This window comes from Eleutherodactylus coqui, chromosome 8, assembly GCF_035609145.1.
Source record: "Eleutherodactylus coqui strain aEleCoq1 chromosome 8, aEleCoq1.hap1, whole genome shotgun sequence".
In the NCBI taxonomy this organism is placed as follows: Eukaryota; Metazoa; Chordata; class Amphibia; order Anura; family Eleutherodactylidae; genus Eleutherodactylus; species Eleutherodactylus coqui.
The window spans coordinates 186,551,755-186,567,332 of NC_089844.1; the positions used below are offsets into that span (position 1 = coordinate 186,551,755).

The window sequence follows — 15,578 nt, forward strand, 5'->3', positions numbered from 1 at the left end:
TTTTTGGGGATGTCCGTCTGCACTTTTCAAAAGCCATAACATTTTTTTACTCTTCCATCCACACGGCCGTATGAGGGATGTTTTTTGTGTGACGAGCTGGTACCATTTTTGGGTACATATGATGTATTGTATGACTTCTATATATTTTTTTTGCAGGCCAGGGAGAAAAAACACAAAAACACCGGTACTGCAATGTATTATGACTCATATTAGCGATCATAAGCCATGACAAACCTGGACACCATTGTTTGAAGTCTGCTTGCTATGGCAACCCATCGGCCGTCCACGATTACATCATCGGTGAGCCGATGACATCACACAGGGAGCATCCTCCTTCTGTGGACGCTTTACATCCAGATTGATCGCAGCATGTAGGGAGTTCATATTAGGGATCGGCATTTTCACTATTCCCCATTGTCGCAGAAGGAGGCCGACTGTCAGTCACAGCCAGCTCCTGCTGCAGATGGTGTGGGCTCAGCTTCTGAGCCTGTGCCATTCATTGGGCGTAAGTGTATGCCCTTTTGCTGGAAACCCTTCCCAGCCAGGAAGTGAACTTGTAGCGGGAAGGGTTTAATGCACAATATGATTAGAAGTGTTTTCTCTGCAGACATCTTGGATGGGGCCTGAAACCGGTAGATTGGAGGGGCAGCGGAGAACAAATTCTTGGGTGATATGTGCCCCCCCCCCCCCTCTGCCCCTAGACCAGATACGTTTATAATAGTGGAAGAAGTAATTTTGTCCATTTACTCGTAATACAGAAATGCAACTCTTGGGCAGCCTTTGTACAGGATGGACTTAAAGCAACCCTTCAGTTTAGACACAAAATCCTGTCCAGGAGGGAAGGGGGGCAAATAACCTTCAGTTGTTCTTCTCTGCCATCCCTCCGATCCACTAACTCCAGGTCCTTTTTTTGGAATCCAAGGTGGCTGCCACAGTTTTCTAACTACCTAAAACACACTGTGAACTGCTCTGTGATTGGGCAGGACTGCTCATGTGAGCAGCTCTGGCCAGTTGCAGAGCAGATATAGTGTATTAGTAGTCTAACAGGTTGTCTGAAGATTATGCCGGCCATCTTGAATGGTTCAAAATAGGACCCAGAATGGGTGAAACAGGTACGGGTTCGTTCACAGTCGTGCTGACCTGCGCCGTCTCTTTCCATTGTTCGGCTTTGTGCTATTAGATAAACAATGGTAAAAGTGGAAGTTCTAGATCTTGTTATGTCTGCTTGGCGCACAAAAGCGCCATTCCACAAAAGGGATGCAAGTGTGTCCATTTAAAACCTACAAACAATTAATTGGAAATCTTTCCCTAAATACGTATCAAACGAGGGAGAGGCCCTGCCTACCACGGCAGACTGGTCGCGTCGATAGATGCGGGCCTGCACTCATACCTGGGACCTAACTATCCCTGATTAGGGAGCTGGAGAGATGAACTAAACAGACACACAGGACATGACACTGTACTGACACACCGAACACAGAACAGGACTAGACATACGGAAAATGTCTGGTAACCAGCACAGACATATCGAACACGTCGCTGTTCACACCAAACATACAACAAATAGTGCATAAAACAGGAACCCCACCCAGAGCTCACATGCAAGCAGCTGAAATACCACCGCAAGTCTCAGTGTCCTCATACCAGGGGGATAGACAGTCAGCCACAGTGCCGACATAGGGAACTGTGTCAGTGATCCACAACTGACACCCAGACGAGACATTAGACGTTTGGAGGCCACATCTGTACAGGGAAGGAGAGAGGGGATCTGCATAGATACAGACAAGGACTACAGGTGTCCAAACCATCTTTAGGGAAGTAGAGAGACACAGACAGACAAGCAGGCAAACACAGCTCTGAGTGGCACAAGACAGTGAAGGGTCGAGCAGTGAAATGACCAGCATCCACTACTGAGAGATGCTGGTCTTTTTGTGCTGTAGAGTAAAGGGGATTGGCTGCTGGAGAATAGCACACCCAGCCAGCTCCATTAACCCTCACCTGTGAGATGTGCTGCAGGGAACCTTAGTACTACAGATCCCAGCAGTACACCCTGACAGATCTGACCAGAATGGTGCTGGACAGAAGCCATTGCTTATTATTGGCTCCGTCCGGCCGCGGTCATGCTGTCTGGCATCTTCATGGGCAGTATGGCACTACATGCAGCACTACTTCTTCCGGGTTTCTCACGGGAATCGGTGATGGATCTCTGATGCTGATGTGAATGAAGCCTAATAAGATGATTTTCTACTAACTCAGATTACTGTTAGAATGAAGAAGTCCCGTTAGAGCCGTGTTACTTATCCGCTCCTCTGATAGGTGGAAGTGGTGTGCACGCTTGCTTGTATCGTCCTGGGGAATCCTCCCCTGCAGTGCCATTTGTACGAGCATGATGGATTTACGCTGACTGATGTTATTGACCTCCTTTCGTCACCCGATAAGGTATTTCTATCGTCATCAAGATTTTGGTTCTTTCTCAGACCTCTTTATATCCTTAACCCCTTAATGAATGTGGCCTTTTTTTCTTTCACTTTCTTTTTTGTTTCTTCCCGCCTCCATATCGCGCTCCCCACTATGTGAAATCCCTGTGGATGCGAGGTGTTTAATGGGAAAATAGCCTTGCATCACCTCGGGATGAAGGGATCCTTCGGCATGGCTGTCAGAGCCGCGGCAGAGGATCGTGGAGATCTCCTATTGCTTCCTATGGGGCTGCGCTGCGGGATCCTTCAGCCAGATAGAACATTCCGCGATTTGTTTCCCAAAAAGCATTGCGGTGCCTTGGGGAAATGACAGCAGCCTATTGGACTCCTGGATTCGGCGGTCAAAAAGGCTGAGTTACGTGGCAGACACAAAAGCCTTTGTCAGGCCTCCTCTCATCTACTTCCATGCTGCAGTTACTATTGATTGCGGCATTTAAGCGATTAAGCAACCAGGATCTTGAGGTTTCTCCCTTCTAGCGGTTAGAGCAGGAGCCTGGCTGTCAGTAGTTAACCAAACCACCACCTTAAAAAGATGTATGTGCAAGTTTAAAGCCCACTAGTAAGCTCAGTAAAAAGGTGTAGTGCGGCCACAAAGGGGTTAACCCTAAAATGGACTCGTATGAGACTAGTAGTCCTGCCCCCTTGTCTTCTTTTTGTATACTGTATTCCAGGATATACGTCTAAGAGCCGGCTACGCACTGGCCCTCTTCGCTTACAACAATACCGTACAGCAGTTCCACATTCTGGAGATCGGCGGCGTGGAACTTTCCATCTATGAACCTTTTCTGAACTCTGAAACTGAGGCGGATCGCGCAATTTCTGCATTTCAGGTAAATAGAGGTCAACCTAAAATAGACCTTCTACATTCCAGAAAGAGAAGGACTCTTATGATTCTGGCAATCAATTTAGCATTTAGATGATAATCTTTAACCCCTTAAGGACCGGCGCCTTTTTGTTTTTCATTTTCGTCTTTTTCTCCCCATTTAAAAAAAAAAATAATAATAAAAATCGTGACTCAGTCAGACGAGGCCTATTAGAACCAATGAAAGCGGTCACATGTCTGTTTTTTTATTTATTTATTTTCTTACAAGCGCTAAATAATCGCACCAGTAAAAAATAGGACAGTGTATTAAAAAGCGGAGCCTTCCTCTCTGTAGGAAATCCTACTGTCAAAGCCCTTAAATAAGCCCTAGCTGCAGGAAAAAAAGTCATCAGAAAGATACATGCACCCAAAATAGTACTACTAAAAACTAAAGCTCACCACGCAAAAAATAAGCAGGCCAACTGTCGAAAAAGTTATGGGTCTCAGGATATGGCAACTTTTTGTTAAAAAACAAACAAACATTGTTTGCCGTTTAAAAGTAGTAAAGTATTAAAAAACTACATAAATTTGGTATTGTCATAATTGTCCTGATTCGCAGAATAAAGTGCCCAGGTCATTTTACTCACATGAACATCGTCAAAACTAAACATTTTTTTATTTTATTCATTTCACCCAACTTAGGCCCCCTGTCTACGGGCGTTGCAAAGTCCTGCAGCAGATCTCTGCCGCTGGAGCCGCCGCCCGGGAGCAGGAACAGCACACGAATCTCTGCCAGTCAGCCCTATCTAATAAATAGGCTGACCACGGAGAATCGGGACAATCTGCAGTATGCTGCGAATTGCCTGCCGTGAGCGGAGAATCGCAGCGTGGACAGGGGCCTAAAAAATGTCTAATACTTTTTCAAAACATTACGTGGTATATTAAGGCCGTAAATCGCGGTAAATCGCCGGCGAATCACGCAGGCTGTAGCGGGCAGAAGTTTTCCATAGCGTTGCTATGGAAAGCGCCGGCCCCGTGTCCACGAGCGGAGAAGCATTGCGATTCTCCACTCGCAGCGGGCAATTTGCAGCATGCTGCGATTTGCCCCGATTCTCGGCGGTCAGCCTATCTATTAGATAGGGCTGACCGGCGGAGATTCGGCGGCGGCTCCTGCTCCCGGGCGGTGGCACCCGCAGCGGAGATCTGCTGCGGGACTTCGCGACGCCCGTGGACAGCCGCCCTAAATAGTGTCATTAAAAAAACAAAGCTCATCCCACATAAAACAAGCAAACATGTCGAGGAAAACGAAAAAGCTCTGGCTGTTGGAAGGCAAGATAAAAAAAGAATAAAACCAGAAAAATCTGTTGTGGAAGGAGTTAAGTATAATTTATATTATTCATTTAAATCTCTGCTGTGGCCTTCGGTGTCCAGTGGGCGGTCCTAATCGGTAATTGTCAACTGTCTGACATGCATGCTCATATAGAAGAGCCTGTCAGTCATTGAATTTTGCCACTGAATTAAGCAAAGGAAGAGCGGAATTTTAATCAATGAATGACAAATTATAATATTTTCTCCAAAACACTATACAGAAGTCTTCTCACCTCCTTTGGCTCCACAATATGATGCTTGTAGATAGAGCAGCATTTTTAAAGTGACAGATTCCCTTTAAAGGGATTGTCCAGTTGTTCACTAAAGCCAGCAGGTTCATGCACTTAGCCATATTCTGCAAGAAGCAGACAGCTCCGTTCTTACTGTAGTGGTCAGGCTTGGTATTGCAGGCCGTTCATTGCAATTGGAATATTGCATGTAATACCAAGTCTAGCCACTGCAGTGAAAACGGAGCTGTCCTCTTCCTGCAGTAATCTGCTTAGTTCATTAGTGCACTCGCCTTGTGAACAGCTGATCTCCGGGGATCCTGTGTGACGGACCTTCACTGATCTATTATTGATGACCTGGTCTGAGGATAGGCTATCAATAGTTTACAACTGGACAACCTCTTTAAATAAAAAGCATAGGATGCTAGTGTGGGATGCATGGATGTGCTAAAATTATTTCCTTTTAGGTGTCTTATGTTGGTAGTGTATATCCCAGAGTGGACAAAACTTATGAAATATAATTACTGTTTACAAGTAAAAAAAACAACCTTAGCTTCAGTTGAACCTCAAAAAAGGAAAAGAAGATGGGGGAGGGGAGGGGGAGTCATGAGGCGCCATCTGGTGCAGTAAATTATAGCAACCAAAGGAGAACAAATCTGTATTTATATAGCGACAACATATTCCACGGCGCTTCACAAATCAGAGGTCCAACCTAACATGCACTTGCCTGGTATGGTGGCCAGGGAATGAGCACAGCCTTATATGTAGACGTCAAAGATAAGACTGAGCGATCCCAGATGGTATTGTCTCAGAGAGCTGCAAGCCTTTGCTAGGTTCATGATGGAGCTTTTCTCAGACTTCAGAACCAGAAAACTCCACAAGTAGTAGAAACAAAACCAACTGATGGTTGCCGCTCTCGAAGTGCTGACAACAATATTGCCAAGCCAAGTTTAATGAGATTAAATAGGTTGTCCCACTTCTAGCTGCAGGAAGTAGTGGCCTGGGTTGCTACTGCAGGCACAGCTCTATTTTACTTCAATAGGACTCAACTTGGAATACCAACCTGGGCCACTGTGCAGTGTGCAGAGCTGTCTGCTTCCTGCAGCAAAACAGAAGTAGGACAATAACTTTATGACTCATTAACAAAAATAAGGCCTTCACATTTTAACTCCAGAATGGAGTTTTCATGAAGACAAGGGGACGTTGGTGGCTTAATTACTCAAAGATATTCTTACTAGAAGGGGCATATCATTTTACAAAGAGGGCATTATTAATATAAGGGGGCAGACAGAGACATTAATTCTGAAAGTGGGCAAACAGGGACATTATTTCTAAAAGGGAACAAAGGGGGCATTATTTCTATAATCAGATGCATTATTTCTAAAAGGGGGCATTATTTCTGAAAGACAGGAATCATTTCTGACAGGGAGGCAAAAGGGGCATTATTAATGAATGGGGACAAAGGGGGCAGTATTACTAAGTGGAGGCAAAAGGCGGTATGATTACTGAGTTGGGACATAAGACATTATTCCTCAATTGGGGGACACCTAAACTGTGTGAGGGTCACTACAAGCAGCACAAATGGGGACAGTATTACTGTGTGGGGTATAGAAGAGCGGGATTGTGTAAAGGTTTATATAACGTAGGGAGGGTGATGGAAAAGCGAGGAGCCAAAGATGTCTGTTTGTCAAATTCTACAGAGACAAAGAAGACGAAGAAGTTGTCATGGTGGCATGGCGGTCTGGGCTGGATAGAGAAGAAAAGGAAAACTGAATTAATCCAGTCAGAGAGAACATCACCTGTGATCTCTGGATGTAACAGTACTGTATCAACCTATATGGTCTGAAGATCATCTGTGTAGAGCTGCCATCTACCATCATATGGTCACTGTATGCACAGCAAAGGCCCACTGAGACTCTGTTGCCCAAGGACCCGCATAAACCTCGCGCCAGCGCCCACCAGTTGGTTTTGTTTGTGGCTACTTGTGGACTTTATGGTCTATGAAATGATTTATTTCCTGAATAAGTGTGACCTTTAGGTATCAGGTGGTAACATATGGATTTATATGCTTCTACAGATTGTGGTTTTGGCAAGAATTATCCTGGACGTGGATCAGGTCTCGCTCTCCTCCAGAGGTGTGACCATACTATCAGACCTGTTGCACTCAGAAGATCCGGCCACTGTTGTGCTAGCAGGTGAGTGAACATTACAGTTTACACTGCCAATTTATAATATTAGACATCCTTACGGGTAATGTTGACGTTTTATGGATTACCAAAGGTTCATAAGGGGTATCCACTGCTAAAGGGTCGCCCTATCATTGCAGGTACAAATAACCTGACACACGATGCTAGCGTATATTTGGGTACCCCACTCATATCCTTTTATTTAATTTTGCTTTATTGTTAAAGGGGTTGTCCGGTTGTAAACTATTGATGGTTTTTCCTTAGGGTACACCATCAATAGTAGATCAGCAGATGTGATCCCTGATGATCAGCTGTTCGCCAGGCCAGTGTGCTCATGCCCAGATCTGATTTTTGTAGAAAGCAGACAGCTCCGTTTCTAATGCAGTGGCCCGGCTTCGTATTACACGTTCAGCTCCTAATGAAGTGAATAAGATGTTTGTGTGTAATACCAAGCCTGGCCAATGCAGTGGGAACAGAGCTGTCTGCTTTCTACAAAAATCAGATCTGAGCATGAGCACCGCTGTCCAGTGAACAATTGATCAATGGGGGGTCTCGGGTGTCAGATCCCTGTTGATTTACTATTCATAGTAAATAGTAGTTTATAAGTGCACAACCTCTTTAATTTGTTTTGTTTCTTACATTACTAAAAGGATAAAAGAAAAACTAGCGGGGTCTCTATGTATTTGCCAGAGGCTTACATTACTGAACACCGCTGTGCATGTTAAAGGGAACCTGCAGCAGTTTATTCCATGTGAATTAATAACAGTGTTATAAATATGAAGCCTCCCTCTGTCCAGCGCTGCATATATTTTGACCATGGACAAAAGCAAACCTGAGATTTGAAATTTTAAATATCTACCGCGCGGCGTGTAAATGATGCAGACCGGTCCAGCAGGTTGGCCGGATTGTCTCTGCTAGCTCCATTTAAACTGGAAAGTCTGCTGGCCTATTCAGACATAGACGACGCCTAATAGATCTTCCACACATCTCTCCAAAATCCTGCGCCTGCACCCTAAGCTCAGATACCGGCGCATGCGCGGATCTGTGGGCAGGATGGCGGAGGTTATCTGCGCATGTGCCGGAGTGTCTGCATCATTTACATACCATGCGGGAGAGTTTCAAAGTTCCAAAACTCAAGTTTGTTCTTGTCCGCAGTCATAAAACATATAATGTTAGAAAGAAGGCGGCTGCATACTTAAAATGCTGTTATATGGAAAAAAACTGCTGAGAGGTTCCCTTTAAACAATACACCGCACTACCGTTCCTGGAGGTCCTGCACCTTACATTGTTGCTCACTATGCTGCTGATCCATCTTGCTGATCTTTTGGATAATTTCATAAATATCATTTGGATAAATGTGCATAAATATGAAGATACCCGTGGAACGTTAATACAATCATTTCTGATTAACAGGGGAATTACTTACTAGTTTAGCTCACACCAGAGCGGGAATACTAGAAGCAATAACTGCATTAGGAACGGTGGAGTGCCTGTGTGACCACCTAAATTCTGAAATTGAAGAGGTACCAAAATGTTTATTTGGTTATTATGTAAACGCTGTTTGTAAAAGAAAAATAACTGCGATGGATGATCTTGCAACCAGAGGCCCTAAAAGTGGTTCCCCCCTTGGCCTATAAGAGGCTCTCGGCGGCTCCTTGTGTGTAGTAACCTCTTCTTCCGCTTGTAGAGCTTGTTGGCCACTAGACGCCTCTACGACGCAGAGAAGAGATTTCACCCCGTTACCAGAGTCTGAGAGGGGCGCATTATTGGGATGTGAGAAGTGATGCGATCGTAGGGTGTTGATGATGGCTTAATGAAGGCTCACAGGGATGCCATGTATTCAATCCTATTAAGTCCTGCCTGTGGCCTGTGGCAGGGAATAATATGTGAGTGATAAAAATACAATATACTGCAGTACTGAAGTTTTGTAGTATCTTGTAGAAGTGATCAAACAATGACAAGTTAAAGTCACCCAAGGGCTCTAAAAAATGTTTAAAGGGGTTGTACCAGAATTCTAAATTATTTCCTATCAACGGAAAGCCCTCATAAGCCAAGGTGAGGGAAAGATGAAAACGCTATGGCTCTTGAGAGGTGAGGATGGAAACACAGAAAACGTCTGGTGCGTAAAGGGTCTACAGAATAGGATGACTTGTTGATTTATGGGGCTCTCACTGCTTAAATCACCGCCGATCTGAAGAAAGCAGGTCCCGTGTCCCCCAGCCTCTTCACTGCAGGGTTACTGCACCCCCTGCAACGAGGAGTAGACGGAATGAAGCACTGGTCACACAAGCACAGCAGTGCTCCCTTCACTTTCAATGGAACTGCAGAGATCCCCAAGCGGCACCTGCTCGGATATTATTTTCGTCAGCCCCATTAAAATGAATGGAGCACTTTGCTCTCCATTCAGAGGGCCGTCACTGTAGAGGGAGTAGCTACCATTGCAATGACAGGAGAGCGGGGCGAGAAATTCTGGTACATCGCCTTTGAGTCAAATACGATATAAAAAATGTCAAAAGTATTAAAAATTTAAGACCCTACTTTTCATTTTTTCAGCCAAACAGTATAATCAAAATTGTTATCACCACGTCCAGAGAAAACAGAGCGATCTACGGATCACATTATCTCACACAATAAATGCTGCAAAAATAAAGCAGAATGCAGGAATTGCTTTTTTCGGTTTACCCCGTGTCCCAATAAGTATTGAATAACAGTTTGTCATTAAGTCACATGTACCCAAAACTGGTAGCAATAAAAACCACAGCTCACCCTGTAAAACAGCCCATGCACACCCACATGGATGGAAAAATAAGAGTTATGGGGATCAGAACATGGAAAGAGAAAGCAGGTTTTTTCTTTTTAATAAAAGCGTTTTTAGTAGTAAAACATTAAAATATCTGTAAACATTGTAACGTCATAACGGTGCTGACCCATGGACTACAGTTATGTCATTTTAACCACAAAAGCAAAACCCCCGAAAAATGACGCAACTGCATTTTTTCCATTTCTCTTCACTTAAAATATTTTAAAACTCTCTAAATGCTGTATATTGTGTATTAAATGGTACCATTAAAAATACGACTCGTCCCGCAAAAAACAAGCCCAGAAAACGTCTGGTACATAAAGAGTTAATAACCTAATATTTCATGGTCTGTCTGTTTATGGAAAGTATTCAGACTACACGTTCTGTAATAACTGTTTTTACTTCTAGGTCCGTGTAGCGAGCGCCAATGCGTTGGGCTATTTAACGTTTAGCAGCCATGCGTACCGCCATGTTTTATTGCGATGCAGGAACGAACCAAAATTGTACAACCTGCTGATCAACAACCTCAGCAGAGATGCGAAGATCTCCAGAGAGTTCACAGAGGAGATTCAAATCCAGATACATAAAGGATTGCCCTCAGCAAGGTAAGGGCATGTGGGGTGCGGGGCGTGCGGGGCATCCACAGACTCATCAGCTCTCAGCCGAAAGGGTTCACTTCTCCATTCTGATCGTATATAAAATCAACTCTTCTTCAGCTTCACTTGTGATAAAAAGTCGTTATTGTTAAAGGGGCACTAACTTTTCAGACAACTTCTTCTCTTCTACTGGCTCGTGAAAGTCTGTTCATTTCTGTAATATACCGTATATACTGGAGTATTAGCCGACCCGAGTATAAGCCGAGACAATAAGTTTCACCACAAAAAAATGGTAAAACTTATTGACTCGAGTAGAAGCTGAGCTATACTTGAGTATATACTAGGTAAAGAAAAAATGTAACACTCACCTCCCAGCCGGCGTCTGTTTACCCGACACGATGGTGTCATTGGGGGTGCGGCAATGAATTCCCAGCTGTCAGTGCTGTATAAGGAGGTGCTGTGATTGGATCGAGTGCCAGCTAATCACAGCCGGAGCTCGATAAACCAATCACAGCCATTCAGTTATGTCATCCACTAAATGGCTGTGAATGATTGAGTGCTGGCTGTGATTGGCTGGCGCTCGATCCAATCACAGCGCTTACCTACACAGTGCTGACGTTGGGTAGATAGATGACAGCGGGGTGAATTCTCAAGCAGCTTGCCACACCGCCGGGAAGACCATGGCGCCGAGGACACAGATGCAGGCTGGGAGGTGAGTATTGCAGGTCAGACATTGATTTGCAGGAATGCTGCCTTCCAATAGGTGGCGCTGCAGAGGTATTGTTTCATCTTTCTTATTTGCATATATTTCCCAGTGGAGCATAAATGGCCTTGTAAGTCTAGGTGCTCTCCTTAAAGAGTGGCGATACCCCTCACTATTCACATCACAGGCCTCTCACTAGCCAAGCCAGAATCCTACTGCACCCTGATGAAGGGTGTGTGGTTTCTGACTGGGTATTCAATTCCCAATCATTGCTTCAAAGACCTGAGTAACGCCACATGCCCACGAATGTCGCGGGATACTGTGATTAAAAACAAAAAGTGCCTGCTGGTGATCACGGAATTCCGTGGTTTCCATTAATGCTATGTTAATGGAGACCTACTGCGGCGTAAATCTACGGCAAATAGAACATGCTGTGATTTATTTCCCGCTGCGGAAATACGCTGTAGAATTCTGCATGTGAGCATTGGCAGGCAGAAAGCTCTTAGGTTCAATAAAACCTAGTAGCTGCGGAATTCACGCGCAGATTTCCTCCGCCAGAAATGCGGTAGAAATCCATCCATGGGCATTCACCCTAAAGGGTCGGACATTAATTTGCAGGAATGCTGCCATCCAATAGGCATTTTTATGTCTTGCGCTGGGAGAGCGAGTGAGAACACTCGCCTTGCAGAGCAACAAAAAAGCTGCAATATTGCCAGTGTTTTCAATAGGGCCAGCGGCAGCAGCGCTAACCCCATTGAAAACAAAGGGAGAATACCACAGACTTCTGCCACAGCTGTGACAGCTGTGGCAGGAGTTTTCTTCATCCTCGCGGGGACTGCAGGGATGAAGGAATCCTCTATCACAGCTGTGGCAGAAGTCCAGGATGCTATCCCATTGCTTTCAATGGGGTTGGCGTTGCTGCCGACCCCATTGAAAACAGTGTTTTTTTTGGCAACCCCCGCAGCATTATTTTTGGTAAAGAGGTTAAAAAAAGCCCTTCCCTGAAAATCATCCCTAGCTAGTTAAAAAAAACTAAAAAAAATCTTTACTCACCTCTCCGCCACTCAGACGCATTCTCCGGCTGGCTCCCCTACACTTCTGTCCAGCACTTTCAGCAGGCGGGGATTTAAAAATCCATGCCTCCTGAAAGGGCTGTGCTGATTGGCTGAAAATCATTAGCTTTTATAATCATCGCTATCTCATCGCAGGGAAAAAAATCGCAAGTGGGTGTGAACCCTTAGAAAATGATGGCAGCAACAAATTTCACAAAAGTTGGGACAGGGTCGTATATACAGTGTGTAGCATCCCCTCTTCTTTTTACAACAGTCTGTAAACGTCTGGGTAGTGAGGAAAGCTAATAAGATATATAAAGGTTTCCATCATGTCCTCTTCTCCCTTCTCTCCTCCTGTACATATATAAAGGTTTCCATCATGTCCCCCTCTCCCTTCTCTCCTCCTGTAACATATATAAAGGTTTCCATCATGTTCTCCTCTCCCTTCTTTCCCCCTGTAACATATATAGAGGTTTTCATCATGTCCCCCCTCCCTTCTCTCCCCCTGTAACATGTATAAAGGTTTCCATCATGTCTCCTCTCTCTTCTCTACTCATGTAACATATATAAAGGTTTCCATCATGTCCCTTCCTCTGCCTTCTCTCCTCCTGTAACATATATAAAGGTTTCCATCATGTTTTTCTCTTCCTTCTCTCCTTCTGTAACATATATAAAGGTTTCCATCATGTCCTCCTCTGCCTACTCTCCTCCTGCAACTTATATAAAGGTTTCCGTCATGTCCTCCTCTCCCTTCTCTCCTCCTGTAACATATATAAAGGTTTCCATCATGTCCCCCCTCCCTTCTCTCCCCCTGTAACATGTATAAAGGTTTCCATCATGTCTCCTCTCTCTTCTCTACTCATGTAACATATATAAAGGTTTCCATCATGTCCCTTCCTTTGCCTTCTCTTCTCCTGTAACCTATATAAAGGTTTCCATCATGTCCTCCTCTCCCTTCTCTCCTCCTGTAACATATATAAAGGTTTCCATCATGTCCTCCTCTGCCTTTTCTCCTCCTGTAACATATATAAAGGTTTCCATCATGTCTCCTCTCCCTTCTCTCCTCGTGTAACATATATAAAGATTTCCATCATGACCCCCTCCCTTCTCTCCCCCTGTAACATATATAAAGGTTTCCATAGTGTCCCTTCCTCTGCCTTCTCTCCTCATGTAACATATATAAAGGTTTCCATCATGTTCTCTACTCCCTTCTCTCCTCCTATAAAGGTTTCCATCATGTCCTCCTCTCCCTTCTCTCCTCCTGTAACATATATAAAGGTTTCCATCATGTCCCCCCTCCCTTCTCTCCCCCTGTAACATGTATAAAGGTTTCCATCATGTCTCCTCTCTCTTCTCTACTCATGTAACATATATAAAGGTTTCCATCATGTCCCTTCCTCTGCCTTCTCTCCTCCTGTAACATATATAAAGGTTTCCATCATGTCCTTCTCTTCCTTCTCTCCTTCTGTAACATATATAAAGGTTTCCATCATGTCCTCCTCTGCCTACTCTCCTCCTGTAACTTATATAAAGGTTTCCGTCATGTCCTCCTCTCCCTTCTCTCCTCCTGTAACATATATAAAGGTTTCCATCATGTCCCCCCTCCCTTCTCTCCCCCTGTAACATGTATAAAGGTTTCCATCATGTCTCCTCTCTCTTCTCTACTCATGTAACATATATAAAGGTTTCCATCATGTCCCTTTCTCTGCCTTCTCTTCTCCTGTAACCTATATAAAGGTTTCCATCATGTCCTCCTCTCCCTTCTCTCCTCCTGTAACATATATAAAGGTTTCCATTATGTCCTCCTCTCCCTTCTCTCCTCCTGTAACATATACAGAGGTTTCCATCATGTTCTCCTCTCCCTTCTCTCCTCGTGTAACATATATAAAGATTTCCATCATGTCCCCCTCCCTTCTCTCCCCCTGTAACATATATAAAGTTTTCTATAGTGTCCCATTCTCTGCCTTCTCTCCTCATGTAACATATATAAAGGTTTCCATCATGTCCTCCTCTGCCTTCGCTCCTCCTGTAACATATATAAAGGTTTCCATCATGTCCCCCTCTCCCTTCTATCCTCCTGTAACATATACAAAGGTTTCCGTCATGTTCTCCTCTCCCTTCTCTCCTCGTGTAACATATATAAAGATTTTCATCATGTCCCCCTCCCTTCTCTCCCCCTGTAACATATATAAAGTTTTCTATAGTGTCCCATTCTCTGCCTTCTCTCCTCATGTAACATATATAAAGGTTTCCATCATGTCCTCCTTTGCCTTCGCTCCTCCTGTAACATATATAAAGGTTTCCATCATGTCCCCCTCTCCCTTCTATCCTCCTGTAACATATACAAAGGTTTCCGTCATGTTCCCCCTCCCTTCTCTCCTCCTGTAACATATATAAAGGTTTCCATCATGTCCCCCCTCCCTTCTTTCCATCTGTAACATATATAAAGGTTTCCATCATGTCCCCCCTCCCTTCTCTCCCCCTGTATCATATAAAAAAGGTTTCCATCATGTCCCTCCTCTCTCTTCTCTACTCATGTAAAATATATAAAGGTTTCCATCATGTTCTCCTCTCCCTTCTCTCACCTTGTAACTTATATAAAGGTTTCCATCATGTTCTTCTCTCTTTTCTCTCCCCCTGTAACATATATAAAGGTTTCCATCATGTCCTCCTCTGCCTTCTCTCCTCCTGTAACATATATAAAGGTTTCCATGATGTCCCCCTCTTCCTTCTCTTCTCCTGGAACATCTATAAAGGTTTCCATCATGTCCTCCTCTCCCTTCTCTCCTTCTGTAACATATATAAAGGTTTCCTCCATGTTCTCCTCTCTTTTCTCTCCCCCTGTAACATATATAAAGGTTTCCATCATGTCCTCCTCTGCCTTCTCTCCTCCTGTAACATATATAAAGGTTTCCATCATGTTCTCCTCTCCTTTCTCTCCTCCTGTAACATATATAAAGGTCTCCATCATATCCCTCCTCTCCTCCTGTAACATATATAAAGGATTCTATCATGTCCTCCTCTCCCTTCTCTCCTCCTGTAACATACTGTATATAAAGGTTTCCATCATGTTGTCCTCTTCCTTTTCTCCCTCTGCAACATATATAAAGGTTTCCATCATGTCATCCTCTCCCTTCTCCCCTCTTGTAACATATATAAAGGTTTCCATCATGTCCTCTTCTCCCTTCTCTCCCCCTTTAACATATATAAAGGTTTCCATCATGTCCCCCTCTCCCTTCTCTCCTCCTGTAACATGTATAAAGGTTTCCATCATGTTGTCCTCTCCATTCTCTCCACCTGTAACATATATAAAGGTTATCATCATGTTCTCCTCTCCCTTCTATCACCCTGTTACTTATATAAAGGT

At 44.2% G+C, this 15,578-nt stretch overlaps 1 protein-coding gene across 4 annotated transcripts in view; it reads left to right on the top strand.

The window, feature by feature from the left end:
• Window positions 1-15,578, top strand: part of ANKAR (ankyrin and armadillo repeat containing) — a 126,612-nt gene that overhangs the window by 108,062 nt on the left and 2,972 nt on the right. For 2 of the 4 annotated variants that reach the window (XM_066577111.1, XM_066577110.1), the window contains exons 18-22: window positions 2,317-2,439; window positions 3,149-3,307; window positions 6,952-7,069; window positions 8,474-8,583; window positions 10,269-10,465. In XM_066577111.1, coding sequence (XP_066433208.1) covers window positions 2,317-2,439; window positions 3,149-3,307; window positions 6,952-7,069; window positions 8,474-8,583; window positions 10,269-10,465 — 707 coding nt within the window. The other 2 variants (XM_066577112.1, XM_066577113.1) reach the window with 2 other exon arrangements.